The sequence below is a fragment of the Mesoplodon densirostris genome, chromosome 16 (assembly GCF_025265405.1).
Source record: "Mesoplodon densirostris isolate mMesDen1 chromosome 16, mMesDen1 primary haplotype, whole genome shotgun sequence".
NCBI classification, from domain to species: Eukaryota; Metazoa; Chordata; class Mammalia; order Artiodactyla; family Ziphiidae; genus Mesoplodon; species Mesoplodon densirostris.
In genome coordinates this window covers 25,882,780-25,896,108 of record NC_082676.1, presented here as the reverse complement: position 1 = coordinate 25,896,108, position 13,329 = coordinate 25,882,780, and the positions used below count along the sequence as shown (strand labels likewise).

General features: G+C 40.9%; 1 protein-coding gene across 4 annotated transcripts in view; it reads left to right on the top strand.

Moving 5' to 3' along the window:
* LOC132503720 (protein CBFA2T2) overlaps positions 1-13,329 on the top strand; it is a 190,845-nt gene that overhangs the window by 171,356 nt on the left and 6,160 nt on the right. For 3 of the 4 annotated variants that reach the window (XM_060120444.1, XM_060120445.1, XM_060120442.1), the window contains 2 exons: positions 7,366-7,434; positions 10,323-10,513. In XM_060120444.1, the coding sequence (XP_059976427.1) occupies positions 7,366-7,434; positions 10,323-10,513 (260 nt within the window). The remainder of the gene's footprint in view (positions 1-7,365; positions 7,435-10,322; positions 10,514-13,329) is intronic. The other variant, XM_060120443.1, reaches the window with a different exon arrangement.

Here is a 13,329-nt window from a genome sequence, read left to right as displayed (position 1 = left end):
GTAAATAGAGCTGCAGTGAACATTTTGGTACATGTCTCTCTTTGAATTATGGTTTCCTCAGGGTATATGCCCAGTAGTGGGATTGCTGGGTCATATGGTAGCTCTATTTGTAGTTTTTTAAGGAACCTCCATACTGTTCTCCATAGTGGCTCTACCAGTTCACATTCCCACCAGCGGTGCAAGAGGGTTCCCTTTTCTCCACACCCTCTCCAGCATTTATTGTTTCTAGATTTTTTTTTTTTTTTTTTTTTTTTGCAGTACGCGGGCCTCTCACTGTTGTGGCCTCTCCCGTTGCGGAGCGCAGGCTCCGGACGCGCAGGCTCAGCGGCCATGGCTCACGGGCCCAGCCGCTCCGCGGCATGTGGGATCCTCCCAGACCGGGGCACGAACCCGTGTCCCCTGCATCGGCAGGCGGACTCTCAACCACTGCGCCACCAGGGAAGCCCGTTTCTAGATTTTTTGATGATGGCCATTCTGACTGGTGTGAGAGGATATCTCACTGTAGTTTTTATTTGCATTTCTCTAATGATTAATGACGTTGAGCATTCTTTCAAGTGTTTGTTGGCAGTCTGTATATCTTCTTTTAAAGTTTTGTTTTTTTTTAAAAAAAAAAAAAAAGGAAAGAAACTGACTCGGCTATCAGTTTTCCCCAGTGTTTCCTGAGAATGAGAGTCAACTGGGTGTTAATTAGAAATACACATTCTAGACCTTTCCCTGGAGGTTATGATTCAAGGACCCAGGAATCTGAATATATATATGTTTAATGAGTCCAATAAACAGGCAATTTGGGGAAAGCTGCCTGCAATTAAGTCCACAGTCAAGGGGCTTTCATGGAGCTTTTTAGTGGCTTGCATTTGTATGACCAAACTCTAGAGGTAATAATAAAGGTGGAGACCAAAGTCAAGAAACAGAAATGTGAGTTAACAGCAGCTTCTCAGAGAAAGGAAAACAAAAAAATACGTTGTTAATATGAGAGAAAAAGATTAAAAAGAACCCTAGAGGATCCATCAAACTCATATATCCAAATCATGACTTTCAGAAACAGTGAACAGAAAGAAAAAATATAATAGTTACAGAAATACTTTTAAAATTTTACCCAGAACTGAAAGACAGCATTCCAGCTTGAACCAGTCTATCAACTAAACAAAACAGTGGAAGAAACAGATTTACCCATTAGCATCATTGAAAGTTGGAAGACAACGAAAAGAAAATTTTTTAACCAAGAATTCTGTATGCAACCAAAACAATTGTTAGATTAATAACCCACAATTTAAGGGGAAAAAATGCACCTCCCATCTACCTTTATCATGGTGTTTACCACATTTGGGTAGAATGTACCCCAACACAGGGAAGTAAACCATAAAGTGGAGAAAACATGGAATTGATAAAACAGGATGCAACCGAGAAATAGAGGAATGGAATCCCTGGGATATTTAGGAGGGTCCCAAACAACAGTGAGACATTCCAGGCTGAAATAGTCCAGAAAGCAGCCAGTTCAGACTGGCATAGCCCATCAGCTTGCTGGAGATTTTGTCTAGAAAAGGAAATTTATAAAATATTTACACCACAGGAAGAGGAATTGAGATTGAATTAGAAATAATTACATAAGAAACTTAGCACATGAATAAATCAGTTATTAGCTCTAAGAAAAATAAAAACTTGTTCAGGAAGATAAAAAGATTCATAGAGGGACTTCCCTGGTGGTACAGTTGTTAAGAATCCTCCTGCCAATTCAGGGGACATGGGTTCGAGCCGTGGTCTGGGAAGATCCCACATGCCGTGGAGCAACTAAGCCTGTGCGCCACAACTTCGGAGCCTGCGCTCTAGAGCATGTGCGCCACAACTACTGGAGCCCACGTGCCACAACTACTGAAGCTGATGTGCCTAGAGCCTGTGCTCAGCAACAAGAGAAGCTACCGCGATGATAAGCCTGCCCACTGTAACGAAGAGTAGCCCCCACTCGCTGCAACTAGAGAGAAAGCCCACGCACAGCAATGAAGACCCAACACAGCCAAAAATAAATAAATAAATAAATAAATAAAAGATATAAAAACAAAAAAGCTTCATAGAATATGAACCACATGACTCGGCTGTGATTAGCATTTACATTGAGTACTGTAAGTGTTGACTATTGATGTAACAGAATTTGAGTATATCTTTATTTGGGGGAGGGGAAGGGGAAGGAATTGTTATTGTGTCTGGTGGGCTGGGGGGAGGTTAAAAGAGAATGAATTCTTTCCTTCTGAAATGGCTAATCAATCAGTAATGCCTGCAACTTGAAAGATCAAGATGTACCAATATCGGAAGAATCAACTAAAAGGACACTTTACCATTGTTACAACAGAAAATATATATATGACCTACAGAGAGGTGATGCTCCTAATGTGGTTTGGGAGACCTTAACCATGAACACTGGTTTCTAAGCCAGGCACTTTTCTTCAGTAGTTAACCCTGGATACCCCCTTAGAACCCATCTAAGGACCTTTAGAAAACTCCTGATGCCCTGGCCCCACCTCCAGAGATTCTGATTTAATTTGTCTGAGATGGGACCTGGTCTTCCAGAACTGAGAAACCATTCCTTTATGTACATTATCACTTAATTCTCAGAGCAACCTCATGAGGTAGCTATCTTTTTCTTTTTCTTTCTCTCTTTTCTTTCTTTCTTTCTTTTAAATGGTCAGTCAAACTGTATTGCTCATTGTAGAAAATACAGAAACATAAAGAATTTACTAGTTTATCATCCCACTGAAGAGTTTTGGGATGTGTCTGAGAATTCTGGATTACAACTTTGTATTGATTTCTTTGAAAACATAACTTCATATTAAGCATGTTTCTCACATCATTGAGGATTTTATGAATATAATTTTAATGACTATACTACAGTATTCCACCATGGAAATAAACTATAATTTCCTTAAGCCATTCCTATTGTTGAACATTAAGGTTTTTTGCTTGTTTTTTCTTTTTCAGTGAATAATGCAATATTTAAAATCTTTATATGTAGGTATTTTTCCTTTAGGATATATCCTTAGTAAAATTAATGGATTGTGGATACAGACATTTGTGTTCATTTGATCTTGTTTTATTTTGATGGATGGGATAGCTAATATGGGGTCAAATGTATCATTTTCTTTATGGTTTTTCCTTGACCTTTATCCCTACCCAAGGCACAATAAATTTCATCTATATTATATTCAAGTTTTGTGTGTTTGCATATTAGCTATCCAACTTTTAATTCTCCAGATAGTTTAAATTTTCCTACCATCTGTTGATACCCATCCTTTATCTATTAAAATGAAGTAATTATCAGATGCTAATTTGGTTAAATACTTCAGTCTATTTCCTTCATTGATCATTCTGACTATATTAGTTATCACTTTTAGTAATAATAGCTTATGTGAGCTCTTACTATGTTCCAGCCAGTGCTAATAAGCCTTTTACTTGTGTTTTCAAAACTGCCTATTGAGATATAGGAACTACCATTAGATTTATTTACAGATGGCAAAACTGAGGCTTAAATAAGTTAGAAACTTGGCCAAAGTAGTCCTACAGCTATTATGTCAAGATTGTACGTAGGGGACTTCCCTGGTGGCGCAGTGGTTAAGAATCTGCCTGCCAGTGCACAGGGCACGGGTTCAAGCCCTGGTCCGGAAGGATCCCACAAGCCATGGAGCAACTGAGCCCACGAGCCACAACAACTGAGCCTGTGTGCCACAAATACTGAGCCCACACGCTGCAACAACTGAAGCCCACGCGCTCTAGGACCTGCATGCCGCAACTACTGAGCCCGCATGCTGCAACTACTGAAGCCCGTGCACCTAGAGCCCATGCCTCACAACAAGAGAAGCCATCACAATGAGAAGCCCGCTCACTGCAACGATGAGTAGCCCCTGCTCGCTGCAACTAGAGAAAGACTGTGCAGCAATGAAGGCCCAATGCAGCCAGAAATTAATAATAATAAATTTTTAAAAATAAATTAATTAACTTAAAAAAGAAAGATTGTAAGTAGGACATTCTATTCCAGAACCAGCACACAATCTTAGTGATTATGATAGCTTCCCAATATAATATCAAACTTATTATTATAGCTTCAGAATGTGTTTTAATATCTGTTAATGTTATATCCACGTCGTTTTCTTGGGTGTTTTAATTTCTTTTTTCTTTAAATGGAATTTTTAAAAAATGAACTGCTTTGCAAAAATGTCCAACATTACGGAAACATATAGATTGTGAAAAACCTTATCCCCACCCACTTTTTCTCTCTCTTGGGCTCACTTATTAGCAAATTAGTGTGTTCTTAAGGAATTTTCTATGTCTATACTTAAAGATAACTTTTCTCAAGTTTTTGTTTTGAAGTTTTTCAAATGCAAAGAAATATTACAAGAGCAGCACAGTGACCAATCATGTGCCCCATACCTAGATTCACCAGTTTTTCACATTTGCCACATTTGCTTTCTCTCTTTATAGATGGGTTAGATAGGTAGGTACAGTCTCCCCTAAAGCATCATGATACTCATCCTTAAATGCTTCATTTTGTTTCTTCTAAGAACTAGAGCATTCTCTTACAGAGCCACAATACCGTTAGTCCCCCACTTCTGATCCATATATTTGCATTCTCTGTCTGACCGTTGATTAATAGCCTCTGAAACTCTAGTTTTCTTAGTAAATGAGCTGAAAATTTTGGCTTCTGGAAATACCATGAAAATGTCGCTAGTTTCCAGGCATGTCCTGACTAAGCTGAGAAGTTCCTTTAGGGTCATTTGCATCCTCCCCTCTTACATGTGTCAGAGAAGTAAAATACTGATGACTGGACAGATACCAAGTTGATGACTGAAATGAAGTGGCTTTTCCTTGTTCGTCAAGGCCTCCCCATGTCCACACAAGTAAGCAGGTGTTTCTTCGGTCATTTGACACCAGTGACAGCTTATCTACACACTCAAACTCGTTTCCTTACAGGTTTTCCTTCTTTAAGACTTAGTTGACATTGATGAACTGCCTTCTCCTTAGCTTGTGTTACTTTGCCTCTTCCAGTCCTAGATTTTTCCTTGTGTTTATTTTATGAATCTTGGGTTTCTAGGTATTTGACAGATGGCCACATGAGTCAGGAACTTACCTATGTGGAAAAGAGTTCAGTTCTTCAGTTTTCTTGGCAGTGGTGTTAGCACTTCCTAGAGATCTCAGTCTCACAAAAAGTACTACTACTATCAAAATTTTAGACATATGGGGTTCCCTTTTGGGGTGATGAAAATGTTCTGGAAATGATGGTTGTACAACATTATGAATGTACTAAATGTCACTGAATTATACACTTTAAAATGGAAAGTTTTATATGTATTTTACACAATTAAAAAAAACCTCGTTATCCCCTCAGCTCTGGGGTGATACAGAAGTAGGTTCCCTGTGCTGATAGCTCTTGGAATAGGAGAGATTCCTTTCCTATCCAAGACCAGTTTGCAGCCAATTCTCAGGCATTCTTATAAGGACTAAAGTTCCTCTGGCAAACATTTCATGCCAGGCTGGCCTCCCTTGCCACACTGGGTGTTCCCCCTGCTTCCTCTTTGCACCATGGGTTGATGAGTGTTCAGAACATAAAATCTACTTTTCAGATTAACCTCAACAGAGCATAAGAAAGTGAGTAAGTCTGCTAGCACTGACTCATTTTTAAAAAGTTTTAAAAAACTCAAATTACCTTAGTTTTCATACTTTTTAAAACAATGAAAACATTTCTTATAAGACATTATGTCTTGTAATCACAATAGATATATATGTTAAGTCACCCTCCACCCCATGCTTTTCCCAGCAACAGTGTATTTGAAATACACTGTTCCAGATCAGAGTATTTTCTTTACTAGTTGCTTTTTTTTTTTTTAAGTTTATAAGCATTTTAAAGGAAACTTCCTTAAATCACATATAAGGATCCAGAGTTGGCAAGAAACAAAAGCTATATTCTGTGACCGATAGAAAACCGTTGCCAGAGACCTGAGCATGATGGATACGGTTAAATTGGATACAGACACAGCACATACACATATGTATATGTGCATAAGTATCTACTGTTACGTTTACACATTTGTTTTTAGGGAAATACCTTAAAAATACCTACATGTTCATAGTGGGGAAGGACATAGAGATAAGTAAAAAGAAAGTGAGGCTTGGACTTCCCTGGTGGTGCAGTGGTTAAGAATCTGCCTGCCAATGCAGGGGACACAGGTTCGAGCCCTGCTCCAGGAAGATCCCACATGCCGCGGAGCAACTAAGCCCGTGCGCCACAACTACTGAGCCTGTGCTCTAGAGCCCACGAGCCACAACTACTGAAGCCCATGCGCCTAGAGTCCGAGCCCTGCAACAAAAGAAGCCACCACAATGAGTAGCTATATAAGTTTCAGGTATACAATATATAGTGATTCACAATTTTTAAAGTTATACTCCATTTATAGTTATGATAAAATATTGGCTGTATTCCCTGTGTTGTATAATACATCCTTGTAGTTTATTTACTTTATACATAATAGTTTGTACTTTTTAATCCCCTACTCCTATTTTGCCCGTCCCCGCCTTCCCTATCCCCACTGGTAACCATTAGTTTGTTCTTTATATTTGTGAGTCTGTTTCTTTTTAGTTATATTGACTAGTTTGTTTTATTTTTTAGATTCCACGTATAAGTGATAACATACAGCATTTGTCTTTCTCTGACTTATTTCACTAAGCACAGTACCACCCAGGTCTGTCCACATTGTTACAAATGGCAAAATTTCATCCTTTTTATGGTTGAGTAGTATTCCTGTGTGTGTATGTACCACATCTTTATCCATTTATATGTTGATGGACACTTAGTTTACTTCCATATCTTGGCTATTGTAAATACTGCTGCTATGAACATTGGGGTGCATGTATCTTTTCAAATTAGTGTATTCGTTTTCTTCAGATATATACCCAGGTGTAGAATAGCTGGATCATATGGTAGTTCTGTTTTTAGTTTATTGAGGAACTGCCATACTGTTTCCTACAATGTCTGCACCAATTTACATTCCCTCCAACAGTGTACGAGGGCTTCCTTTTCTCCACACCCTCACCAGTGTTTGTTATTTGTGGTCTTTTTGATGACAGCCATTCTGACAGGTTTGAGGTGATATTCTGGTTTTGGTTTGCATTTCTCTGATGATTAGCAATGTTGAGCATCTAAAAATTAAGTGTACTGTTTATAATCTGATTTTATTCCTTGTCAGAACATTTTTTCCAGTAAATGAATGTATATGTTTGAAACTTTCTGCATGGTGAATGAGAGATCTGATAAGTTTTTCACAAAAGTAAAACATGTCAATTATAGACAGCTCTGAACTTATGCTGTTTCTCTCTCTTCTGTAGATTCTCAGCGGGAATTCAGCAGTAGGCCAGGAACAGGATATGTACCTGTGGAGTTTTGGAAAAAAACTGGTATGTCTGTCTGCTTATAGGTCACATGTACTCACTAATTTATATGAGTGTAGAGCACATATTTGGGGGAAGGTGGTTTTCTCACAACTTCCTCTTCAAAGAGCTCTAGGCTCCTGCCTCTCCCCCTGCAGCTTGTCCCACCTTCTGGACTGCCTGTCATGGTACTTGCTGATTAAGAATTTGGAATGACTCCCTACAATCCATCCAAGTCCTTATCTCCCCCTTCTACTGGGAGGCGTTAAGTAACCGACTCTTCCTTCCCTATTTATATGCCCTGTTTCTAGGTGTATAGCTTAATTCATTTCTGCCTGTTCCCGTCACTGTGTTCTCACACTCCCACATTTGATTCAGTCTGCTCTTCCTTTCATCTTCACTGTCTCTAGCTGCATCACGACTGTTCTTGGTAGGTGTCATTTTCTACAAGAATAAGGGAGGGTAGGAACTGCTTGTTGTGTTCAGACAGGGGATTACACTAACCTCATATCCCTAATATTACCTTATCCAGTACTAGCCTTCTTTTCCTTCTTGCCTCCCTTTCTCAGTGAAATTTTTGTAGTCCAATATACAGTTTTTGGTTTTCTTCCTAAGATAAAATTTATTTCTACAAAAATGTTAATACCCAGTTGATATCAAGACCATAATATAAACAGATGGACAAAAGATAGGAACACACACCTCATGAGAAAAACAAATTAACCATATTGCAAAATGTTTATTCTCACTGACAATCAGGAAAGTACAAGGTAATGCAACCCTGACCAATTAGCCCCCAAAGTCTTTAACACCTAATTACTGACAAAATTTTAGAGGACCCTGTTAATGACACTAAATAATTCATCAGAGATTTATATATGAAATTATTAAGTGTTACCAACCATGAACACATGGAAATTTTGAAATCATTTCTCACTGGCATGCTTTTGAATCTTAAAAGGGAATGATCCAGGGACTTCCTTGGTGGTCCAGTGGTTAAGTTAAGCTTCTACTGCCGGGGGGGCACAGGTTCGATCCCAGGTCGGGGAACTAAGAATCCTACATGCCACACGGCACGGCCAGAAAAATAAAAATAAATTAAAAAAATAATAATAAAAGGGAATGATCCAGATTTAGGCATGCAAATTGTTAAAAAGGCAGCAGTATGTAAAAAGACACTGTTTTTAGTGCATTCTTGGAACAAGGGAGAGGCAACCCAGGAAATGCCCACATATCCATGAATGGTTATATGAATTTTATAGTGTGGCACCACAACAGAATATTATCTTACCATTAAAAATAATTTGGAAACTACATAGCACCTCGGAAAAACCTCTGCAGCTGGAAATGGGGATGTGTATATTATGCTACCAAGAAGTAGAATTGTGGGAAATGAAGATAGTAACTGTAAAGGTAGAGTGAAAAATTACCATGCACAAGATCTCTTTGATAACTAGTGAGTTTCTACTTGAGAGGTAACCTTTGGTTAACTATGGTTAAGAGCCTAACTTTGGCATGGGCCAGCTAAATTTGAGTGCTTGTTCTGTGACAGTCCCATCTGTGACCTTAGATGACCTTCAGCGAGGTAGATTTCCTAACTGTGATTCTCACTGATTCATCTTTAAACTGAGAAGATAAAATATACTTAGGAGCGTTTTTATGTTGGTTCAATAAGAGACACTCAACATCTACGTGGTAAATTAAAAGAGGTCTATGAAAGGTAGCTGTGGTGGGCCACAGTGGACCTGCGTGGACACCAAGAGTAAAGGAGTGGAGTCAGTGTCTGATCAGCTCAGCAGCATCCTTGACCTTTAGGGTGTAAACTTGCTTTTCTTGGCTGGAGTGATATGATGGAAAGTTCTAGGATGGCAACATTGTGTCTAGACCTCTTTTGAGCCTAGGCCATGTGAAAGAGCCAAGCAGTAAGGGAGTTTCCTTAGGCTTCTGAGTTGTCCAGTTTTGTGGACTCAGGAGGGAGGTCATTTACTCTGGGACTTAGGACTGAGGCTCAGATGCATGGCATATGTCATTTGGAGTGTACATCCTATGAAACCAAGCAGGGCAGTGGTGCTGGGAGGAACTGATCAGGAATCAAGTGGGGTGATGGCAACTGGGCAGGGCTTTGGAGGCCCAGGGTACCTAGCAGCCCAGAACTGTATCTTCAGGCAACATTTCTCTACTGAGTTCAGTCTCACATACCTAACTGCCTCCTGGTCATTTGTACCTGGATGCACCTCAACCTTCTCACTTGCCTTCACACGAGCATTTTGCTTACTATCTGTTTCATTGCATAGCAGTTCCATTCTTCGCCTTTACCTCCACCTCCAGACCCTTAGATGTACCAGCTCATTCTATCTCATCCCCTTTTCTGTGCCACTTGCTCCTGCCTAAATTCAGAGTCTCTTTTTATCAGCCGGATTATTGCCCCAACCTCTCAGTTGGTATCTCTGTCTTCAGTCTTTTCTCCTTGCATAGAACCCTTTAGGGTTTCACATTTTCTTTACAAGGGACAAATTCCTTAGCAGGGAATGCAAGACTTTCTAAAAATTCATTTCCACCTACCATCTCAACCAAGACACATTTTCCTGATCCTCCTCTGCCACGTACAGAGCTGACCATTTTTCCCCTTGGAACTGTTGTCTCTTATACTGACATGTATCGTGGCACCTCAGCCACCTTTATACTTGATCACAGTTGTGAGAATATGGATACATCTTAGTCACCGAGGTCTCCCCAGCCCCTAGCATGAATGGACAAGTGAGGATAAGAATAAAAGTGAAGGCTATGTCATAGGTTCATCCCTGTGCATTTTTAGAAAAGTCATCAGGTTTCACCTCTGTCCCTTCTTAGAAATGATGTGGAGTGGGAGGGGCAAGATTTCTCGGCCAGTTGATTTTACTGTCACTTTCTTCTAGAAGAAGCTGTGAATAAGGTGAAAATTCAGGCCATGTCAGAAGTACAGAAAGCCGTTGCTGAGGCAGAGCAAAAAGCCTTTGAAGTGATTGCTACCGAGAGAGCTCGGATGGAGCAGACAATAGCGGATGTCAAACGGCAGGCCGCCGAGGACGCCTTCCTCGTCATAAACGAGCAAGAAGAGTCGACGGAGGTCAGCACTGTTGGGCTGCGGGCTGGGGCTGGGACGGCTGCAGTGACCAAGCCCACTGCTTTCCTCTCAAGTGCTGGGTAGTAAGGGCCAACCGTCTGCTCTGGAGCTAGATGATTATGATTTTTATTCAGTACCAGAGAGGTTTGTTTCTCAAGTATTGTATTCTTGTATATTGGCTCATTATATCGGTCTAAGTTTCGAAAACTCACCCTAAAGACAGTTTGCGGACTTGTGTGACAACAGTGACCACCACTGCCTGCGTGGGCCTGCTGTGTGCCAGATACACAGCGAAGTGTGTATGTGGTCTTTGTGGTCCTCACAGTGACCCTGTGAGGTGTGTGTGTTGTTGGAGTCCAGTTTTACAAATGAGGAGACTGGGGCTCAGGGAATTTGACGTAATCCCACATTGCAGAAGCCAGAGTAGGAGAAAGGAGATGCAGGGTCCTGTAGCATCCAGTCTGTTTGCAAAAAGGATAGTCCTTTCATGGATTGAAGTAACAGATCGGGCAGGCCTGCCGGACTGCCTAGGGCCCCAGGATGTGGTGATGCTTCTATACAGGACACTCTTGTACCATAAGGAGGGCAACAAACTGAAAAGAAAAGGCATGTGACAAAAACATCATAACAATCCTTTCAAATGTAATGAGCTTTTTCTGTAACTTTCATTTTAGTCACTTTTCAGCTTTAAGACAAACTGTAAGTCCTGAAACAAGCCTGTTTCTGTAAGTAGGTAGAGCCCATCTAGTCTTTGGGATATTCTCTTGAAGTTATAAAGAACTGAGATTTTTTTGTTGGTTTGTTTTTTAAATGACAGAAATTTTATTTTCTCATCCCTTTAAACGATCATTTTCAGTATTACAGTGTTAAGCATGGCAATGTGAAGATGAAAATGCCTAAATATCATGTTGCCATTCACAGAGGGTGTGGGAAGAGTCCTTACTGTAGCACTCCCAACTGAAGTGTGAGAAAACACTTCCTTTAACTCTCCCCTTTTCCTTCTCCCCTCCTACTTTTTTCTGTTGCGTATTTAATTCCTTATCTGTAGCCATCCATATCAATACCTATATTTGTCCATATTTATCTACTTTTATATCTATGTTTATCTTTAACTATGTCTTTCTCCAAAGAAAGAATGTAACATTTTGGCTAAGAGCATGAGTTCTGGATCTGGATTGCATGGTTTGAATCCCAGCTCTCCATTTATAGCATTGTGCTTTAAAGGAGCTAGAATTTTAAACAGTGCACAAAGAGGCTTACAGGTGAGGCACACACCAGCATCCATCCCAGCAAACTGCCTTCCAAAACAGGGGCAGGATAGCAGGACCTAAGCTCTGAGTAATTTTTTGTTGGACCAGGAGAGCTGATTTCCTTCCATTTCATTCAGAAAGTTCTACTTGACATCTAGAGGTATCCCTGGAGTTTTTCATCCATCCTGTGAGAGGTGGTTTGGTATAGCGGAAGGAGCCCAGGAGCCCTAAGTGCTAGTCCCAGTTCCCCTCACTCCAGCAGCATACCCTTCAGGAGTCAGTCTTCTTCTCTGTATAGTGGGTGTGTAGCAGCCCCTGTCCTGCTGGTCTTATACTTTTTAGGAAGATATAATTAGATCATGGTTGTGGAAGTGGTTTTGGTTTTTTTTTAATCAATTTATTTATTTTATTTATTTATTTTTGGCTGTGTTGGGTCCTTGTTGCTGCTAGTGGGCCTTCTCTAGTTGCGGCGAGCAGGGGCTACTCTTCGTTGCAGTGCATGGACTTCTCATTGCGGTGGCTTCTCTCGTTGTGGAGCACGGGCTATAGGCACGCAGGCTTCAGTAGTTGCAGGCTCAGTAGTTGTGGCTCGTGGGCTCCAGAGCACAGGCTCAGTAGTTGTGGCACACAGGCCTAGTTGCTCTGCGACATGTGGGATCTTCCTGGTCCAGGGCTCGAACCTGTGTCCCCTGCACTGGCAGGCGGATTCTCAACCACTGCGCCACCAGGGGAGCCCCTGTGGAAGTGTTTTTAAACTGCGGTGCGCTGTTTAGACGGAAGGGATTTTGTTAACGTCGTTAACGACATAGGTGTGTAAGCTGTGGCAGCTCTTGCTCTTGCAGAGCAGCTGCCTCCTCTGAGGCCAGACTGAAGCATCTCCCCTGGAATGCCTCAAGTAGAGGGGTGCAGTGAGAGGTCCCCTTCTGTCCCCAGCCTGGATTTCCTGGCAAACATAATGGGCTAGCAGTTGACTATAAGATAAGAATAATTTCTCCTTTAGGCCATGTTTGAAATAAGGTCAGGGAGCTCTGGGATGGGTCCCAAGGATTTTGACAAGCCCCAGGTCATTCTGATACAGGTGTTCCCTGGGCCACTTTGAGTAATAACTGGCATAGACTGATGGCCCATGCTTGACAAAGGAAATTCTGGAATCCCATCTCTGACTTCCTTGGCCAGTAACTCAGAAGGTTCATAACCTTACCCATTAATTACAAAGGCCTTTTTGGCCACATGCATTGCTCCAGCTTTGACAAATGCTGATATGAAAGGTGACTACCACAGTAAACCTTCTGTCATGTTTCTTGGCAAAAAGGCTTTTGGTGAAATCAGGGAAAAGCCACAGAGACAGGGAATATAAAGTGTCCTTTTCACCCTGGCTTCTCTGACCCTAACCACATTGTTCCTGCATTTCTATGATCCCACCTCTGTGGGAGGCTATCTTGTTTTATTGTATCCCATCAATCATGTAATAAATATTTTAAATGTAACGGTGACCAAGGTGAAAGCACCATTGGTTTAATACTGTGCCCCAGTTTGAGATGTTCTTGCAGACTTGGACAGAGGGAGTAG